This window comes from Pangasianodon hypophthalmus, chromosome 14, assembly GCF_027358585.1.
Source record: "Pangasianodon hypophthalmus isolate fPanHyp1 chromosome 14, fPanHyp1.pri, whole genome shotgun sequence".
Lineage (NCBI taxonomy): Eukaryota > Metazoa > Chordata > Actinopteri > Siluriformes > Pangasiidae > Pangasianodon > Pangasianodon hypophthalmus.
Genome location: NC_069723.1, coordinates 6,348,198 through 6,368,657, shown reverse-complemented (window position 1 = coordinate 6,368,657; position 20,460 = coordinate 6,348,198). Strand labels below are relative to the sequence as shown.

At 38.3% G+C, this 20,460-nt stretch overlaps 1 protein-coding gene across 2 annotated transcripts in view; it reads left to right on the top strand.

The window, feature by feature from the left end:
• tyw1 (tRNA-yW synthesizing protein 1 homolog (S. cerevisiae)) overlaps positions 1-20,460 on the top strand; it is a 66,712-nt gene that overhangs the window by 38,311 nt on the left and 7,941 nt on the right. For both annotated transcript variants that reach the window (XM_026924831.3, XM_026924830.3), the window contains exon 14: positions 7,815-7,925. In XM_026924831.3, the coding sequence (XP_026780632.3) occupies positions 7,815-7,925 (111 nt within the window). The remainder of the gene's footprint in view (positions 1-7,814; positions 7,926-20,460) is intronic.

The window sequence follows — 20,460 nt, the reverse complement described above, 5'->3', positions numbered from 1 at the left end:
TCCTTATCATTAGTCTGAGAGTGCGTTATGAAATCTTGCGTGGTGCACATGTCCGGGGATGATTAGTTGTGGTTCCATGAAGGTTCCACCTGCGTTTTATTGAAGCAATGGTACTGACAGGGATGTTTAAGGTCTTTGCAATGGCTGTGTAGTTTTTTCCCATTCTACTCTTGTTTAATAACGTTTTCCATGAGAACTCCCTCTTCTCTAGTTTTTTCCCCCCATTCTACTGTTGTTTAATAACGTTTTCCATGAGAACTCCCTCTTCTCTCTGTTGTGGTCAGGGAAGCTCTTCCGCTCCCTGAAGGCCAACACAGAAAGAATGAGGAGGAGCTTCTTCCCGCAGGCCATTCCGGCCCTCAGCCAGGACAACACCTAGGATTATTTATACATAGACATATAAATACAGACCTTGGATTTCTCTGCACAACACCCACACACCCAACATTCCTGTCAATACACAAGGCATATCCCATATTATAAATATTTATTGCATTGTTAGCTTTTTCACTGCAACTACCTCAGCTCGATGTTGCACAGCACTGTATTGCACTTTCTACTGCACATATCTGCACTTTATACCACATACAGTTCATAGATTTATTTTTTTTCTGCCATCTATCTTTTATATTTTTATATTTTCATGTAAGTGAATTCAGTTTTATGTCACCAGACAGTCGTAAAAGGCATTTCACTGCACGTCGTACTGTGTAGGGTTGTGTGTGTGACCAATAAAATTTGATTTAATTGATTTGATTTGATTCAAAGTTTAGGAAGCTCCTTCACCGTGATCGCTGCTTTGTTGCGTGAAATCCTCCCAGTCAATGGCAATGTCTTTTATAACGACACTTTTTTGCAGCATTTATATCTAGAATTTGATTTCTTTTTATGTAACCTTTACACACATATACATTTAATATAGTGTGCCTGAATACTTTTTTCCCTAACAGCATTATTTTTTAAAAACCTATCTTTGTTTATGCTTATAAATACATGCTTTTTTTGTTCATATTTATCATATTTATTTTTTGTTCATAAAGCTGAAGCGGATATACACTTTGGAAATATTATAGAAATAACCAAAGCAGTGTCTGAATAGTTATTTCCCCTCACTCTCTAACCTGAAATGCTTGCACGATAGTTTGTTTCTTTATCATGTTAAACATGCTTCTTTTGCCCTCTCCTTCCCTGGCATTCCAGCATTCTGTTTGAGTAGTGTAGTACATGGTTTTGCTTTCAAATGGCACAGCCGACATTTCTCTTAGTTTTCCCTGTGTGCAGCTCTTTTATTTCCTCTTCATTCAGCTGCCAGCACCCTCAAGCCCTTTGCCATTTGAGCTCTATATCATGTGCACATGCATTTAATGTTGTTTAATGTGCTGTCATTGGTGCTGAATTAATGTCCTCTGTGCGCCCATTTGCACAGCATTGCACCTTCAACAGAGAGACCATGTTTTGTAGGATATTTGTACATAGAGTAAAAAAAACTATTTTTTCAAAAGCTGACTCCATATAACATTAGAACCATCTTAAATAAGTTTGAGTCAAAAATTCTAAAAAACAATCTGATAAAAGTGTTTAATCAAGTAATCGTTTCGCTTCACAACATTACACAGTAAGGATTAAACGATCAAGTTACACAGCAAGAAGCTGCTAAAATGAACAGTGAGAACTGCGAGAGAATCAGTTGGTCACAATACTCAACACCACGGATAAAAAGAACAAGAAATAAATAAGCTACATATGGGCTATATAAAAGCCACCTATCTAGGCTGACATTATTTAGCATTGCATATCATTTCATCCAGTTTATACTTGTTGAGCTCACACTGCTTAGCTAAAATAATTGAAGCAATGCATTTTTCTCATTTACATTTATGGCCCATATCCAGAGCAACTTACATTTATCTCATTTTATACAACTGAGCAGTTGAGGGTTAAGGGCCTTGCTCAAGGGCCGAGCAGTGGCAGCTTGGTGGTGCTGGGGATTGAACTCATGACCTTCTGACCAACAGGCCAACATCTTAACCACTGAGCTACCACTGCCTGAAGTTTGGGATGATCAAAGTTATCAAAGTTTGGGACATCAGAATAATAGAAGAAATTAAATATTAACCTTTGCGGCTTCAGGTAAATGCCTAGTTTTACAGTAAAGTTACTGATGCTGTATATTATTTATTATTATTATTATTATTACTATTATTATTAGTAGTAGTAGTAGTAGTAGTAGTAGTAATGCCACAGCAATGCTACACTAGCTATACAGTAGAGTCCTTAAAAAGATAAGAAAACAAGCATTTCCACCATTTTAGGTTTAAGGAGAGCATGGGAGGGTGTAATAATGCTATCAGCTGTGCTCTCGGGAACTGCTATCCGGTGTTGTGCTGAATTCTGACTCCCCAGCAGAATCTAACTCCCCTTCGTGTACATATGCATGACAGAATAGGCATGAAGGTTTACTCGGGATTTCTGTCATTTTTGGCATGTTTCTTGTGATTATGGTGTGGGAAAATTAATAACTATAATCTACAAAGAAAATAACAATCATAAATCCTGAGTAAATATGCAGCATCAGTTTGAAAAGGGAGGAAGTTAGGTACATTAGATACGATTTGTCCAAATTTGGCAACATTAGGACCCTAACAGAAAAATATGTGGGGTTGAATCAGATTTGAATGATGGATTTTTACTTGAGCTCACCCCCATTTTCATGCATATACACTAGCCTCCACCCCAGAACGTATGGTGGTTCAACTAGAGTTAGCAAGGACTGTCATGATCTCATTTTCAAGCACACTTGGACAATTAACTGCTTGAAAGCCAAGTTATAACAATATATCCACACAAAATATAGCTCATAATGATTTATGAGGATGGTCATGAGTACTGTCGCTGTCCTTTCTTCCTTTGTAATTGAATAAAAATCTCATCTACTTGATTTGTTATTTAAATTGCATTCGGAGAGTTCAAAGCTTGGTACAGAGTGCTGTTACCAACATGTCCAGGAGCAGTGTGTCTATTTTTGCATCCAGCTTCATCTTCTTCACCAGTAATAAATTAGTCTATCTTGGAAAAGCACTTATACTGTTTTTCTTGTTTTACTCTGTTTCTTGTCATGAAGTTTTTTGAATCAGCATGATTTTTTTTTTTGCTCGCTGAAGATCTACCTGGCTGCGCTGGGCGTTTGCCGATTTCAGACTGAGATGGGGGTAGTTAGGGGGCATTGGAAATGTCTATAATATGACTGACAGGATTCCTGTCCAAACACAAGCACTCTGGACAGGAAGGGAGTTTTCCAAATGGGTTTTCTCCATCACGTTATACACTTGAGCTGAGGCTATGACTTAAACCATTACTGTTTTATCATGCTCTAAATAGTTTTCCTCATTATTGTTACTAGTAGTATATAAATAAAATCGACTTTGCCACCATTAGTAAATGGAGTGAAAGGATGGCACTCTGAAATAATTAGACTGTTATTATACCACAGTACTGCTGAATTCTCAATTCTGATTGGTCAGAAGTTTTGATTAATTTTCTCTTGTGGCAGTTCTGACAGTTGTTCCAGATACAAGCCAAATCACAGGTTTATGATATATGCACCCATTCTAATATCTATGTAAATTATAAATAAATTACAGAGGAACTTGTATGGCGGACGTCCCATGTAAACAGATTTTAAAAACTTTAAAGAGGTTTAGAGGGCTTTGTGGTTTTTCTGTAAGATGACAAGCTGAGTTTTTGTCTTATTAACTTTTGTCTTAAGAGGCTGGTGAGAGAACAACAGTTTACAGCTTCTATAAAGTAGGTAATAATAGGATTTTTTTTTCACTGACGTTCCACAACATTAAACATAACTATAATTAGATAAAAAAAGTATGCCCTGCTCACACCTGTGACACGGTAGATCAGTCTCAGAGCTTTTAATGTCTTCTTTCATTACTTTCATGAACTCGGTTGCAGTTATTTTGAGAGAATTTGGCAGATATGCGGAGATTGAGCTTGGAAAAAGTGGAAAATGTTACGCATTATTTGTCTCTTTGGTAGGAGCTCTGTGCAGCCGTAGAGAAGACAAAGCTGTTGGAAAGCTGTAAGTGAATGAAGCGGTGCTGAAATATGTAGTATATAGCAAATAAAGTGGCACGATTAATCTCCTGTAAATTGGAGTGTAGTAAATGACTGTTCACACCTGCATACACACATATATGAAAAAACTAACTCAAAAGGTGCTTTACTGTCAAACCTGCTTTATCTGGTAGTAGATTTTACTACCTCTAATACCATCTCCACCCTGATCCCCACACCACCTCTGCCTGAAACCTTATTTCTCTAACAAAATCATCAGTTTTCAGTAATATAAAAAAAAAAGTTTAAGCATTTGTACCACAGCGATGTTCTGATTGGTCAGAAGGTGATATTCACAGGGACGTGTATGGCAGATGCTACATATAAGCCTAATAATAAACCAGTTAAATGCTATTTAACAAAGAAAATAGTTGATATGGTGAATCTGTATGTAAGGAGACTTTGATTTACAGAAGGAGTCTCCAGTATCAGCACTGTGTAACAGTCAGAGGTAAAGCTGTTCCTTCAAACTTTCCACCATAAGGACATTAAGGACATTTCTCTGTAAAGACATTTCTCTCTAACTAGATTTTTTTTTTTTTTGTCTTATTAGCTTCAAGAGAAAGTGCTGCCATAGTGAGGACAGAAGTGTTTATAACTGCTATAACATAAGTGATGACTACATAAATAAATAACTACATATAAATAATGCATTTTTGAATAAGAAGTATCAACTTGCTAAAACTTTAAAACCTTTTGATAAATGATGTAATAAAACAGTTCTTGGTAGTGAATTCGGAGGACTGTATTTTTCTACAGAACTCAGTGTAGTCAATGAGCTTTCAGTTTATGTGCTGGGAGGGAAAACAGCGCGGATAATTTGGCCAACATGATCCTCATCTGCTCAGCTTTGAACTCACTGACCTTAAATCTGCAGTGTGCATTGTTATTTAGAGTTCAGAAAAGCTGTAGTCTGGTGCGTCTCTGATTTATAACCTAAAGGTTGTACACAGTTAGGTCTGCTCGTTAGTGCCTAATTTAATAGATGTCGGTGCTTTACGCACTTCAGGAACAGGATCGATGAGGGACCCACAGGCTTATTTCCTGAAATTTCTGTTACTTTGAGTTCTTTAGAAGCAGTCAAGTGAAACAGTTCACCTTATTTGTATTTAAACAACTGTATCCAGACCAGGGTCCTAAGTCTCTGCCATGTAGGGCACATTTGTCAAACATTTGCCAGTTATTCAAAACTCAAGTTATTATTTTCCTTTTTGTGTTACTTAATCAGGGAGCTCCTGACCTACTGACAGCATGAGGCTGTGTTGTGGCTAATACAGGTTACACTAATCCAAAGTCCCTGATACACGTTACCATTTTGCAGTAACTTTTCCACTAGTTTAATATGGCAGCCAAAATAAATAAATATGTATTTATTTTTTTTATTTCTGTAAGCCTGGGCAGACTCATGTGGATTGAGCTGTATGTGCTTTGATATGGTGACTGAAAACAGTGTGTTAGACTCACCACTGCTATTTCAGCTCATCCATCTGATCACCGGATGAGGTTTTATTGCTTACAGGTCATTTTGGTGTGAAGTAGTAGTTTGGTGTAAATGACAAAACCTGAATCTAAGAAGACTTAGACCTTCCGTTCTTATTCATTCATGACTCAAAACTGAATTATTCAAAATACTCAATCTCAAGATATTAAAAAAAATATGAGCTTGCTTACAGTACGTGTATATTATATATAGTACATATATTAGTCTGCTTTAAAACTAAAGGTCATGTCTTAAGACAAAGGACTGTGTACATTCAGTCCAGGTGCTCCGTACTTCTCCTGAAGCTTTGTGTTCTGCTCCTTTGCATCATCAAGTATCGCATTTTTGATGAGATCAACCTTCAGACTCAGAGCTTTACTTCCATACAGAGTGTGTCCTTGGCACATCTTGTTTTCTGCATGAATGAACCATGATCTTCCAGCTGGGAGAGTCTTGACAAGACTTCTAATCTTGTTCAGGTTCCTCTGCCTCTTGAAAGGAAACCTTTTGGGCTATAATTTGTTTTGGCTTTTAAACAGAAAGCCAAGGTGTGTGTTGAATTTAGGATACAGTGTATATATGCTATGATGTATGGTGAAATACCTTTGGGTCAGAGAACACTTTTCAGTGGTTTAGGGTCATGTGTAAATGTTCAGCCATTTGAATGCTTAGAACTGTGCATTATTACTGGTGTGCTAAATCAGAAACATTATTTCGTGTCTAAACTAATTGACTTCATATTCTGAGACAACTGTGGTGAGTAATCTCCTTTATTTCTTGCAGACAGTGAGAAGTAATTAATCTGGAATCATTACTTTTTGTATTGAAACTCTATTTTAATGGTAGAAAGCTTACAGTTCACTGACTAGAGCTGTATCTGTGGAATGATTAATGTAAATTTTTGGCATCAGCAAGTACAGTACCTAATTCCCAGAATCTGATTTCAGCACAGTGGTGCAGCAGGTAGTGTTACTGCTTCAAAGCTCAAGAATCTGCGTATACCGAGATCAGGTTACAGTCTGTGTGGTCTCCAAATGTCCTAATGGGTTTCTTCCGGGTTCTCTAGTTTCCTCTGAAAGTCATGCTAGTAGGTCGATTGGCGACGATAAATTGCCGTGAGTGTGTGTGAGTGTGTGTGTGAGTGTGTGTGTGAGTGTGTGTGTGAGTGTGTGTGTGAGTGTGTGTGAGTGTGTGTGTGAGTGTGTGTGAGTGTGTGTGAGTGTGTGTGAGTGTGTGTGAGTGTGTGTGTGTGAGTGTGTGTGAGTGTGTGTGAGTGTGTGTGAGTGTGTGTGAGTGTGTGTGTGTGAGTGTGTGTGAGTGTGTGTGAGTGTGTGTGAGTGTGTGTGAGTGTGTGTGAGTGTGTGTGCTGTCACTGAAGATGAGTGAATAAAAAAAGTTTACCATGCTTTATCATTTTTTTTTGTTCATTATACATTCAAGAGAAAATGCCACCCCCCCCCCCACCCCCCCCCCCCCCCCGACATTTTCCTTTGAATAAATTTCCAGAAACCATCTCTCTCTCTCTCTCTCTCTCTCTCTCTCTCTTTCTCTTTCTCTCTCTCTCTCTCTCTCTCTCTCACATTCTTCCTTTCCCTTTGTCCAGTTTATCATTGTTCAGCTCAGCTAATCTAACTGTGCTGAGATATAAATTCTTCAATCTTTCAATTATTCAATTCAATTCAATCAAGATTCTGTAACGGACCTTGCCAGTTATTCTTAGAAAAACTAGTGAGTCAAGATATTCTCCAGAATGATTGACAGGGGAAATCAACAGCCACAGAAGTGAGGAGTAGCCATTGTCACATGAATGTATTGGCCTTCCTTTAGAGCTTCTGTGCTGATGCATTCTGGATAGTGATAGGTGTAGGACTGTTTTCAGAGATAAGGAGAGCATGCTTGTTTAAAAAAGGCTAAGCTTATCTCTGTTTCAGGCTTTGTTAAAATCAAACACTGTAAGGAAGATTATAACATTGCAGCCATTAAAAGTGAAGAGGTTTGTATCTTCCTCTGGAATATGTTTACATGGCTAATTGATGTATTAGTTGTGGTCCATCTGTGGGGCAAGATGTTTTTTTCCTCTTTAACCCAAAATAGTTTTTAGACTTTGTGCTTCACCAAGCAGTGTATGATCATCAGTTGTATGCTCTATTGTTAGATATTGTTCAACTTTGGTTGAAGATTCCCTTTGTTCATGTCTTGCCCTTTGCAGCAACAGCGCACAGTATACCGCCTGACCCTGGTGAAGGCCTGGAACGTAGACGAACTGAAAGCCTATGCTGAGCTCATTGCCCTGGGCCAGCCAGACTTCATCGAGGTTAAGGTAAGCTGCTTGCAGCATATCTGTTTCTTCTTAACATTCCTGTCCCCTCTATAGTTCTCAAGATCATATCAGTCACAAATGTTGCTCTCTAAGCAAAGTTTCTTTCGAATTCCCTCAGACAGAACAGGTCTGTGTTTTGTTCTTGCTCTCTAAACACCTCAGCCAGATCATTCTGGCCTCCAAGGCTGCAGATTACTTGGCTTGTTTTTGAAGCTGGAACAGAGTAAATAGGAAGGCAAGAAAGGTGTATCAGGTCTACAAAGACAGATCCCTGAGGACTGAATCGAGAATCTGTGCTCTAGTTCATTAGCGAAAGAACCACATAATGACCAACTCATTACATTTACTTCATGGCCAAGTGGACCAGAAATGAATTGAGACTATCAGTGAATTAATTTAATCTTCTGTAAGATTAATTATTTCGGTTTTGGTAGGAAAGAAAATTAATGTACTGAGAAATTACTGGAAGTGCTCTAAGCACTGTGTTGAACTCTAATTATTATAAATGTTGTAGTGTAATAACAGGTTTTTTAAATTATATATTTTATAATATTTATATCTTTTTAAGTAAACCTGTTTTAAAGCATGTTTTTAGGCATTTGGCTCTTCAACACTTGACTTGTGTTGTGACTTTTGGACAAACCTGAACTAAGATATACATGGCGTCCTACACAACTTATACATATTAACACTCCATGGAAAAAAACAAATGAAAAATGAGTGATATTCTAAAATCACTATGGTGCACTGAAAAGATTAAGTGAGAACTATTGTGGTTTTACTAAACAAATCCATATTTCTCCATGAAGATTGAGATTTCCTTTTTTAAATATTGCTTTTATATTGAGACTTTGAGAGAAATATTCTGAGTATTCTGAGTGTTCTACATTGTAGAATTAGCCAGTGGAAAAAGCAGACACAGAGTTAATTCACTTAATTCAATATCTTCTCATCCTACACAGTTACTAAATACTTCTTAATCCAGTTACTTCATAAAAATGACATTTACACAATTCTCCTTAAACGTTTTCAATCAGTAAAGACATGTTCAGTGTCTGAAGTCTGAACTTCTTCAGTTTTGCACTGGAGAAGGCTAACTACGTGGCTAATCTTTATAACCAATAAGGAAAGCTCATAGCTACACTATATGGCCAAAAGTAGGTGGACACCTGATCATCATAGCCATATTTGAGCTTTTGCAAACTGTTTCTACAAAGTTGGAAACACAGAATTGTATAGAATGTCTTCGTATGCGGAAGAGTTCTCTTCACTTGAACTAAGAGGATGAAACCTGTTCCAGCATGATAATGCTCCTGTGCACAAAGCGAGCTCCATGAATCTTGGCATGGTTTGCCAAGACTGAAATGGAAGAACTCGAGTGGTCTGTACAGAGCCCTGACCTCAACCACACTGAACACCTTTGGGATGAACTGGAAAGCCGACTACGTGCCGGGCCTCCTCGCCTGACATCAGTGCCTGACCTCACTAATGCTCTTGTGACTGAATGAGCACAAATCTCCATAGCCAAGCTCCAAAATCTAGTGGAAAGCCTTCGCAGAAGAGTGGAGAAGAGTACAATTTTCTGTATTTCTGCATAACTTTGACCTTAAATGTGATCAGATCTTCATCTCAGTCCTAATCAGTGTTGGATAAGTTATTTTAAAAAGTAATTAATTACTAATTACATTGTCGACATTGTATATAAATTATAAAAAGTAATTAATTACTAATTACATTGTCGACGTTGTATATAAATTATTCACTAATTAGTCTGAAAAATAATTGCATTACTCATTAATAATTACTTCTTAAAATCAGTATCAATCTTGACCACATGGGCAATAGAAATGAAACTCTTCTTTTTAAATTGGAGTCAAACATGGAATAGTTTAGCCTATTAAGCATAGCTTTATTAAACCATTTTTAATACGAAAATGTAAACAAATCAAAAAGACTGGCTTAATAATAAGAGCTACAGAAAACAAAAGCAACTCCTGACTCAATAAGCCATATTGCAAATGTAGTTACAGTATTTCAACACAACTGAGAAAACAAAGAGAATTACTCTGCATCTCTTCCACTATGTATCCTGCAATCAGTTTTTTTAAGCTCACCTTCAGGTGCTTTCTGTACTTCCGATGTAAAATCAAGTCTCGCCTGTGTAACAGCGGTTGCCGCAGTTTCATCTGCTGCTGTACACGGATCAGTCAAAAGTGTTTGACTATGTTGCTGTGTCAGGTGCTTCAGAAGGTTACTTGTGCTTCGGAGAAAGGCCAATAGTGTTTTTCCCCAGGACATAACTTACATTTTACCGTGATGTTCTTGTCTACATGCGTCAAAAATGAAGTGATGGGAATATTTCGATTTAGCAAAACCACATTTAGCCACTCGTTTCTGCTAGCATCCTTGAACTTGAGTGACTTCGTTAAATTACCTTTAGATGATAAAATTAGACTTTAAATTCAGTATTGTTTTATACAGAATTTATAAACTATATAAAGTTTATATAGTATGTAAAGTACATCATAATTAACTGTTCTTATGTTGGAAATCAGTGTTTGTTCTCTCCAAGCATAATGCTTTTCATTTAAACAAAAAAAAGTTCTATTTTGGATTCATCTGTCTAAAGAACATTCTTCCAATAGGCTTCTGGCTTATCCACGTGGTCTTGAGCAAACATCAGATGGACAGCAGTGTTCTGTTTGGAGAGCAGTGGCTTCTTCCTTGCACGACGTTCTTGTTCAGTGTTTGCCTGATGGTGTTCAGTGTTTGCCTGATAGTGGACTCATGAATATTGACATTACTCAATGCCAGAGTGGCCTGTAGGTCCTTAGAAGTTCTCCTGGGGTTCTTTGTAACTTACGATAATGTTATTCACCACGCCCTTGGAGTGATTTCTGCTGGATGACCTCATTGGGAGAGTAACAGTGGTGCTGAATTTCCTTGATTTGTATATCATTGTAAATCATCTGCCTCACAGTGGATTGGTGGAGGCCAATTCAAAAGGTTTTGTAGCCTTTTCCAGCCTGATGAGCATCAATAACTTTTTCTAAGATCCTCACAAATCTCCTTTGAGGCATGGCACACTTTCATAAACCTGTATGGTGCCCTCCACATGAATTTTTATCACTCTTATATCTGCCATTACGTCTGTTATTGAGGTGAGGGAAACTTGCAGGACAGCAGCGATGCTCCTAATCCCATTTAGCAGCCATTCAACGGCCTCTCGATGCTCCACTGCAAACAGGCTCAGCGCATTTCAATTACAGAGTGAAGCAGCCTTTAACTTTGACATACTGTTCCCTAGCAACAATAATCGAGCATGTTTGACGGACATTGGGATGCGAGGATTTGTGTGTCCGCTTTGCAGTAAAACCCACAAAAGATGTGAGGAAATTCTGCTGAATATTGCGGTTCAGAAGTTTGCCACTACCAGACTGCTTTGTAATAAAGTGTTAACAGTATCTATGGGGATAGATAAAATCTGTTCTGCTTTCCTTCTCTTAGTGAGTAGTTATCATCAAAATTGGAGGATGAATTAAATCTTCAGGAACTCATTAGCCTTAATAACATCTCTTTGCTTTAATGACACTAATGGCAGAATACAAATTATGTACCTGCCCTCACAAGATGCCCCTGGTCTTTGGGAGGAAAGGATAATTATTTCTAATGATTATTTCTTTGGGTGTAATGCTGTAACTGAATGCTTAATTTGCTGATTTCCAGAAGCAGAGGTCTAATGTTTTTTTTTTTTTTCCCTTCTTCCCCTTCCCTTTCCTTCCCCTTAAAAACTCTTTCTGCATACGCTGAAGTGCAATCATTTCTCTCCAGTGAAGGAGATCCTGCAGCATGTAGTGATGTAAAGTAGTTATAGTTTGTAGCTGTACTTTGTAAATTTCATTCCACTATATTTTTTTTTAATCAAATGGATATTTTTATTCGGATATATAATACAAATCTCCAGACATCTTGGTTACTTACTATAATCTTAAATTAGCCAAAATTATTAGGAAATTATTAGCAAATCCTTGCAAGCACACACATTTGATTTACTCTGAATATTTTAGTGAAATTAAGTAGTGTATACAACATTTAACTAGGTTTTGCTATACACTGTAAAAAAAAAAATGGCAGCAGGGTTGCCAGTAAAGTATTGTAAATTTACAGTAAATAAATGTAAAACCTTTACTGTTATACAAAGTGCTGTGATATATTTACAGCTAATTACTGGAATTTGTTTTAGTTGTTTGCAGTAATATACTGTGAATTTCCTGGCAGCAGAGCATATTTACCATAAAAAAATCGATAATATAATATATATAAAATCCACTACCTTTGCACTGGCTCATGCTTTTAGCTAAAGTGTCTTACAAGGGGATCAGGATACAACTGAGCAGGTTAAGGTTAATGGTCACAGCACCATGGCAGCTTGGTAATGCTGGGATTTGAACTCATGACCTTCTGAGCTGTAGCGCAAAGCCTTAACCACTGAGCCACCATTTCCTTTGCGGGATCATCCTGCACGGATTCAGTGACTGTTTACCGTTGAATTAACTCGCACTAAAAGATGAATTGCAGTGCTTTACTAAAACAAAGTTTCATATAAGCTTGCATCAGTGAGGGTTTATGTTTGCTTAAAATAGTCACTGAATTAAAGTGCACAAAAAACAATCCATTCATTTTCAGACATCGACCTAAAGAGAACCAACGCACTGCTGTAATCGCCCAGTTGTTTACTGTACAATCTATGAAATAATACAACTGTTTTTTTTTTTTTTTTTTTTTTTTTTTTTTTTTTTTTTTTTTTAAATACTGTAGCTTTACATTAATTTTACACTGTAATGTTACTGTGGTTATAAGCTGCTTATGCTGTATGGATGGTAAAAGTATTCCCTACAGCATTTCAGACTTTATATTTAGCAAAAAACGTTATTTTGTTAGAACTTGAGAGACTGTACTACGTGTACACTTTCATATTGTCACTGTGATTTAAAAAAATGACCACCAGCATCCATCCTGAAATAAACCAGCATTGATAGACAAATCTTCAGAAAGCACTTTGTGTTAATAGTCTTATTATTATAGCAACACCTTGTGTGTCATAAAGAAGAATTAATGTTTACTTTTTTTCTAGTCGTTTGTCAGAAATATTTCTTTAAGTTTATTCAAGTAAAATTTGGAATACAACACAAATAGCATGCAGTCAGAAGTACAAGATAGTGAAAAGAAAGAGAACTGTTTGTAAAGTTTGAGAGTGTCTTTAGGGGTAGGAGCCTGTGTGAGGTCTGGAGAGTTTAACACTTTAGTGTAGGCTTACACAACCTGATAAACAATCACCCAGTTAGCAAAAGTGCATGGATATGCTGGATAGAGAATGGCATCATTTACTCATACTAAATATGCAGTATTTTTTCCCTCATTTCAGTCCAGTCCTACATGTTTACTGTAGTATATGTAGAATACAGCAGTACAACTCTCCTAAAAGCACCGTGCCTGTTTTCACATAAACAACACACATGCTTTGTTGTAAATGTTTAAGATGTTGTGCACCACAGTTCAAACATTGTGAGATTAAATGGCTTTCCTCAGTGAGACACACTGCAAGAAAATCTGGACATACCTTTGAATATAGTCAAATCTAGCTAGTATTCCCTGATTATAAGATTACAATAAACCAAATATTAGATTATAAAGCCAATTTCTTTCCATTTTTTTTTTTTACTAATATCAAATGTGAAATAAGCTTGTTATATTGGCAGATGATTTTTACTCATTTTTAGCATTTACTTCTAGAAAAAAAAATTATCTGCCAATAGACTAAGAAAACTGAAAGCTTGAAATATCCAGAAATAGGTTTAGTAATTTTAGGTTTGGTTTATTATAATCTTTTAATAAGAGATACTAGATACATTTGACTACACTCCTGGCCAAAAAAAAAAAAAAAAAAATGGGCCAAGCCGAAATTGGTAAAATATTAAGCTTTTAATGGTCTTAACAACAAATCAATGGTCAGGAAATTAGCAAGAATTAAACAAATAAATAAAGTAACTTAGTATGGGATAGCTTTTCCCTTTGATTTCTTTAAATGTTTCAGCCTTGTGGGTGAACCTGCAGACCGCTTTGTACAGGAAGAAGAGTCAATGTTGTTCCATTCAATGTTGATGGCTTCAAACAGTTGACGAGTAGTTGATAAATGCTTCCCGGTTAGTTTGTGTTTAATGTGAGACCAAATATTCCCTATAGGGTTCAAATGTGGACTCTGACCAGGCCAAAACATGAGCCTGACGGATTTGTTGTCAAGCCACTTTTTGCTGGTCTTTGCAGTGTGGGCAGGAGCGTTGTCTTGTTGAAAAATAACATCTGATCATTCCTCTTTAGGATCAACTTTTCAATTGTGGGAAGCAAGTCTTTCTGCAATATTCTCCTGTATTCCAATGCATTAATTGACTTTTCACAGTGAAGCAGCTCATCAGTACCAGCAGCTGAAAAGGTTCCCCACACCATGACACCTCTTCCTCCATGCTTAACTGTGGTACAGATGCATCACCATGCACCTCAAATGGTGATTCATCAGTCCACACAACTCTGCTCAACCACTCTGAATCAAACCTTCCATATTCCACAGCACTGGCTTTTTACCACATCTTCTAGACACAAATCTTGCATTAGATAACCATTAGACAGCCATTCTGGGCTTGGCCCATTTTTTTGCCCAGGGCTGTAAATCCAAGATATTTTCACGTGCTAAAATGACATTTTTTTGCAGTGCATGTGTCACTTTACTTGTCCATTGAACGTTATTCAATAAGTCCAAGAGCTAAGATGTCAGTCAGATACTACATTGACAAGGGTTTCAATTTAGTCAAATGAGAACCTTAAAAATGTGACATAAATTGGAATTTAATTAAAAAACAAAATACTGGAACACTTGCATTGAACGAAATGGAGATTATATAGAGAAATGATACGCTTTTGTTACACCTATTTGCCATAAACAATGCAAAATAAAGAAATGAAGATTTTCATTTAACTCACTCTCTTAGTTATATGATTTATCAAACATAACTGCAGGTATTTGTAATATTTCACTTTAATCCACATGAGGCCTGCTTACTTTTTATGTAGAATGCACACATTAAAAGTTGCCATATAGCATGTAGGTAATGTGAAGTAACTCTTTTTCTGAACACAGTTAGTCATTCGTTTCTGTTTGGAAGAATATTTTTTTTTAAAACAGAGGGAAAGTCAGAGGATTAGACTTGCACTCATATGCTCTAGTTTTATTTCATCTGATTGGTTTTATAGTGTCATTTTAATTAAATAGTAATTAAAAGCATTTGCAGATGAAGAGAAATTGACTGAAATTGAGCTGAAACGCAGCAAGCGTTTTATTCACAGAGACGAAGAGCACAGCAGTGTTGGTGAATGGCATATCAGTGAAAGGTTAATATTTTGAGCGAGGATGCACTCATGGAACGGCTCTTACTCCCTCACTGTTTGATTTATCTGAGCTGCTGTTGTAGGTCGTTATTATTTGTCATGGCTTGTTGGTTCTGCCTCATGAGTGCATTATTGTTTCTGGAAACAAGTCCCAGTCCAGAAAAGAAAGACTCTAAGATTGTAAGTTGGGTAAACGGTGGCATCCAGAAAAACATGGGAGGGTGGGAAAAAAAAAACTACAATGCTAGTTTTAGGAAAAATGCAAACAGCCAAATCAGGGTGAAAAACTTTACTACGGCGCATCAGAAATGGTAAGATATGACAGGAATGTACAAGAGTATATCAGAATATTCCACATCATTTTAACTGAACTGAGAATCAGAAGTAGGGACACTTCTGTGTGGATTGTGAAGATAAACGCACCAAGAGTCCAAGCAACCTTCACAAATATCACCCCAGTGTCCAGTTCTTGCCAAATTACACAGAACAACAGAGATAACACTTTATTGATCCCAAGGAGAAATTAAAGTGTTTTAGCAGCATATATCAAAGACAAGGTACAAAACGCACATAAGAAATAAACTCAAATAAATATTGAAAAATAAAATTTAAAAGTAAATATATAGAAATGTATGCATAGCATACATATAAATAGTAAATCTATGTAGTATGTATCATACATCACATCAGTTGGATAACTGTCTCATCTGTGGATAATACTGTATACATAACTACTGCACTTGCACCTTAGCATAGCTACAGATGTATATGATACATACTATATAGGTTTACTATTTATATTATATCAATCATACACTTCGATATTTTTATTTTTAAATTTTATTTTATTTTTAATATTTTCAATGTTTATTTTACTTTATCATATTTTATCTTTATTTTATTCTTACTTTATTTCTTATGTGTATTTCGTGCCTTGTCTTTTATGTAGAGACCACAGATCAGCATACTTATCAAGTTCTGTGATAACTCCTTGCTGAACATATGAAATGTTTGCTATAAGCTGATTGGCTGACAGCGGCCATGTTTTTTGAAGTAACCAAGTCATCATTAAAAATCCACTTGAGAGATCATCAAAACAATGCAGACTACCAAATTTCAGCTCGATCGGACTTACAGTCCCTTTCAAAGTGTTTTAGTTGATCTTAATACACATACTTATATACACATTAAAAATGCACATACTTTTTTATGATTTTTGTAAGCAGTTATACAGATTATTATCCACTTATACCGATCTCAGGTAAAAATGCTTTACTGGCCTTGCATCTGGCAGTTTAGTCATTATATATATATATCATATATAACCGGTTCTGAAACAGGTAAAAACCTGGCCATCTCTGCTCTTCAGGGCTGTTTTGAGTGCACTGACTGGGATATGTTCAGGGAGGCTGCAACCAACGGTGATTCTATTAACTTGGAGGAGTACACATCATCAGTGACCAGCTACATTGGAAAGTGCATTGATGACGTGATCATCTCCAAGTCCATCACTACACGCTCCAACCAGAAACCGTGGATGACTGCAAAGGTGCGTGCGCTGTTAAATTCTAGAGACTCCGCCTTCAGAGCAAGGGACAAGGCGGCCTTAAGAACAGCAAGGGCCGAACTGTCCCGAGCCATCAGAGAGGCAAAACGCGCACATGCCAAGAAAATCCACGGTCACTTTCAGGACAGCGGAGACACTCGGCGCATGTGGCAGGGCATCCAGGCGATCACAAACTACAAGACAACATCACCTGCTTGTGATAGTGACGCCTCCCTCCCAGATGTGCTGAATGACTTCTATGCCCGGTTTGAAGCACAGAACAACGTGACGGCAAGGAAGACCACACCTCCTACCAACGACCAGGTGATCTGTCTAACCACGGATGAAGTGAGGAACACTCTACGCAGAGTCAACCCACGAAAGTCTGCTGGACCAGACAACTTCCCTGGCCGGGTGCTCAGGGAATGTGCAGAACAGCTAGCAGATGTCTTTACTGACATCTTCAACATCTCCCTGAGCAGCGCCGTTGTTCCCACATGCTTCAAGACAACGACCATCATCCCAGTGCCTAAGAAGTCTTCAGTCTCCTGCCTCAATGACTACCGTCCCGTTGCACTCACACCCATCGCTATGAAGTGCTTCGAGAGGCTTGTCATGAGGCACATCAAATCCCACCTTCTACACTCACTGGACCCACTGCAGTTTGCGTTTCGTCCTAACCGTTCAACAGACGATGCCATCACCACTACTCTCCATCTGGCTCTCACCCACTTGGACAACAAAGACACATACGTTCGAATGCTGTTCATTGACTTCAGTTCAGCATTCAACACAATCATTCCTCAGCACCTGATCGAGAAGCTGAGCCTACTGGGTTTGAACACCTCCCTCTGTAACTGGATCCTGGATTTCCTGACCGGGAGACCTCAGTCAGTCCGGATCGGAAACAGCATCTCCAGCACCACCACACTGAGCACTGGAGCCCCTCAGGGCTGCGTACTCAGCCCGCTGCTGTTCACTCTGCTGACTCACGACTGCGCAGCAATGCACAGCTCGAACCACATCATAAAGTTCGCCGATGACTCGACCGTGGTGGGCCCCATCAGCAAGAACGACGAGTCAGCATATAGAGAGGAGGTGGAACATCTATCAGCCTGGTGTAAAGCCAACAACCTATCTCTGAATGTGGACAAAACTAAAGAGATGGTTGTTGACTTTAAGAGAGCACAGAGCGACCATTCTCCACTGAATATCGATGGATCCTCTGTGGAGATCGTGAAGAACATCAAATTCCTTGGTGTTCATCTGACGGAGAACCTCAACTGGTCACTCAACACCAGCTCCATCAGCAAGAAAGCCCAGCAGCGTCTCTACTTCTTAAGAAGGCTGAGGAAAGCCCATCTGCCACCCCCCATCCTGACCATGTTCTACAGAGGGACCATCGAGAGCATCCTGAGCAGCTGCATCACTGCCTGGTTTGGGAATTGCACCGTCTCGGATCGCAACACCCTACAGCGGATAGTGAGGACAGCTGAGAAGGTCATCGGATTCTCTCTCCCCTCCGTCACGGACATTTACACCACACACTGCATCCGAAAGGCCAACAGCATTGTGGACGACCCCACACACCCCTCTCACACACTCTTCACACTACTGCCATCAGGGAAGAGGTTCCGAAGCATTCGGGCTCTCATAACCAGACTGTGCAATAGCTTTTTCCCTCAAGCCATCAGGCTTCTCAACACACACAACTGAACTGGAACTAAACTCACACACACACACACATTCACACTCATTCAACTTCATACATTCATTAAGTTATTGCAAACAAGTTGGCTTGTTCTACTGTTTACATTGTACATTCCACCACTGCTACTGCTGCTCTGCTCGGTTCTTTTTGCACATCACCGGCACTGCCACTTTAATACTTGTAAATTTGCACATTGCACTGTATATAGATATATATACAGTAGGTTACGGGTTGCTGCTATTTTGTGTTTGTGTCCTTGTCCTGTACAGTATTTGTCCTGCACTGTCTCGTGTTGTCTGTTCTGCACTGTTTTGTTTTGCACTGTTGCACTAGGTTGCACACGATGCACTTTATGTGGCTAGGACAACTTAGTCTAGTCCTCAGCTCTGTGTTTTGTAACTCTATGTTGTGTGAGGTGACGACGTTGTTTTATGCAGCACCAGGTTCTGGAGAAACGTTGTCTTATTTCACTGTGTACTGTGTCAGCTATATATAGTTGAAATGACAATAAAAGCCTCTTGCCTCTTGACTCTTGACTCATGTAACTGCAAAGAGAGAAAATGTAATTATTAGTTGAATGGCTCTGAATGTTTTTCACTTGTTTCCTAATAGAGGTTTTGTAACATCAGAGATTCAACTTGGGTCATAAACATAGTAAATTGCTTTTGGATTTACTGTTGTGGTCTCGAGGCTTGTTTTCATTCTCATGTCCAAAGACACTCCATATTTTTCACAAATAGTGACATTTTGAAAGGCGGTGTGTGAGTGGTGGTCTGCAGTATGTTACAGAAACAATTTCACGCTTGTAAAACTTGTATTTCGTCCTTAAAGTTTAGCTGAAACTTTGATATTCTTTAGCTAGCCCTGAACAAGACCAATTATTTGCGTCTGTTGCTTTTTCATTTGGTTTCCTTTTGGCGTTCATAGTATGTTCATTTCATTCTTTTTGGAGACTTTGTTTTCTTTGGGGAATGTTTTGACCCTGAGATTTCAAAAACTTTAATGAAATCTATTTTGTGATTAGTTTGGCAGTTCACCGTCAGTGACAGTTCAATAAAATCATAGCTGCCAAGAAGTGCTATTGACGTTACAGACTAATGCCAACAAAATGGCTGTAGATGAAGGGCCTGGAATAATATAGTGCCTTACTGAATGTCTGTTTTTCATATTGTAGGGTGAATAATACGGTTGTTTTTCCAAACAAAAAAGCAAGGCCAAGCTTTCTCGTTCTCATACAGAACATTTATGGACTAATACTTGGGTTGCCTTTGATTGTGACTTTCACAGGATCTAGTGTACAGTCTTGAGAGACACCACATGCATACAGATAAATTCACCATGAATGAATTAATCAGGCATTGTTAATATGTAGCACTCGTGTGGTTTCTTTGACTGCTGAATAAACTGAACAATATGCTCTCGCTGTATGTGGCCTGGCTCCTTGCCGGCTGCTTCCACAGCTCATTTTTCCTGATCACTGCAGCATCTGTGAATGGAATATTGCCCTCTCTTATGTGATTGTTCATGTTGGATGAAATGAGCTGGTTCTGTCATGCTCAATTATCCATAAAACTAAATCTGCTTTTTCTGCACTTCTGTGCTTTTGGCCTGCATGAGTGGTTTTTTTTTTTTTTTTTTTTTTATCTAGCAGGCTGTACAGCTGAAACTCTTAGCAGCAACCCATTTAAAGGAGTGTTGTAGGAGGTGTGGGTGTGGTTTAGTGTGAGGGGAGGAGCTAGAGGAGTATGTATACTTGCATGAATTCCCTCTCTTTCTCCCTCTCTCTGTGTGTGTGCGTGTTTGCGCACGCGTACGTCAGTGCCGAAAACACTGATGAA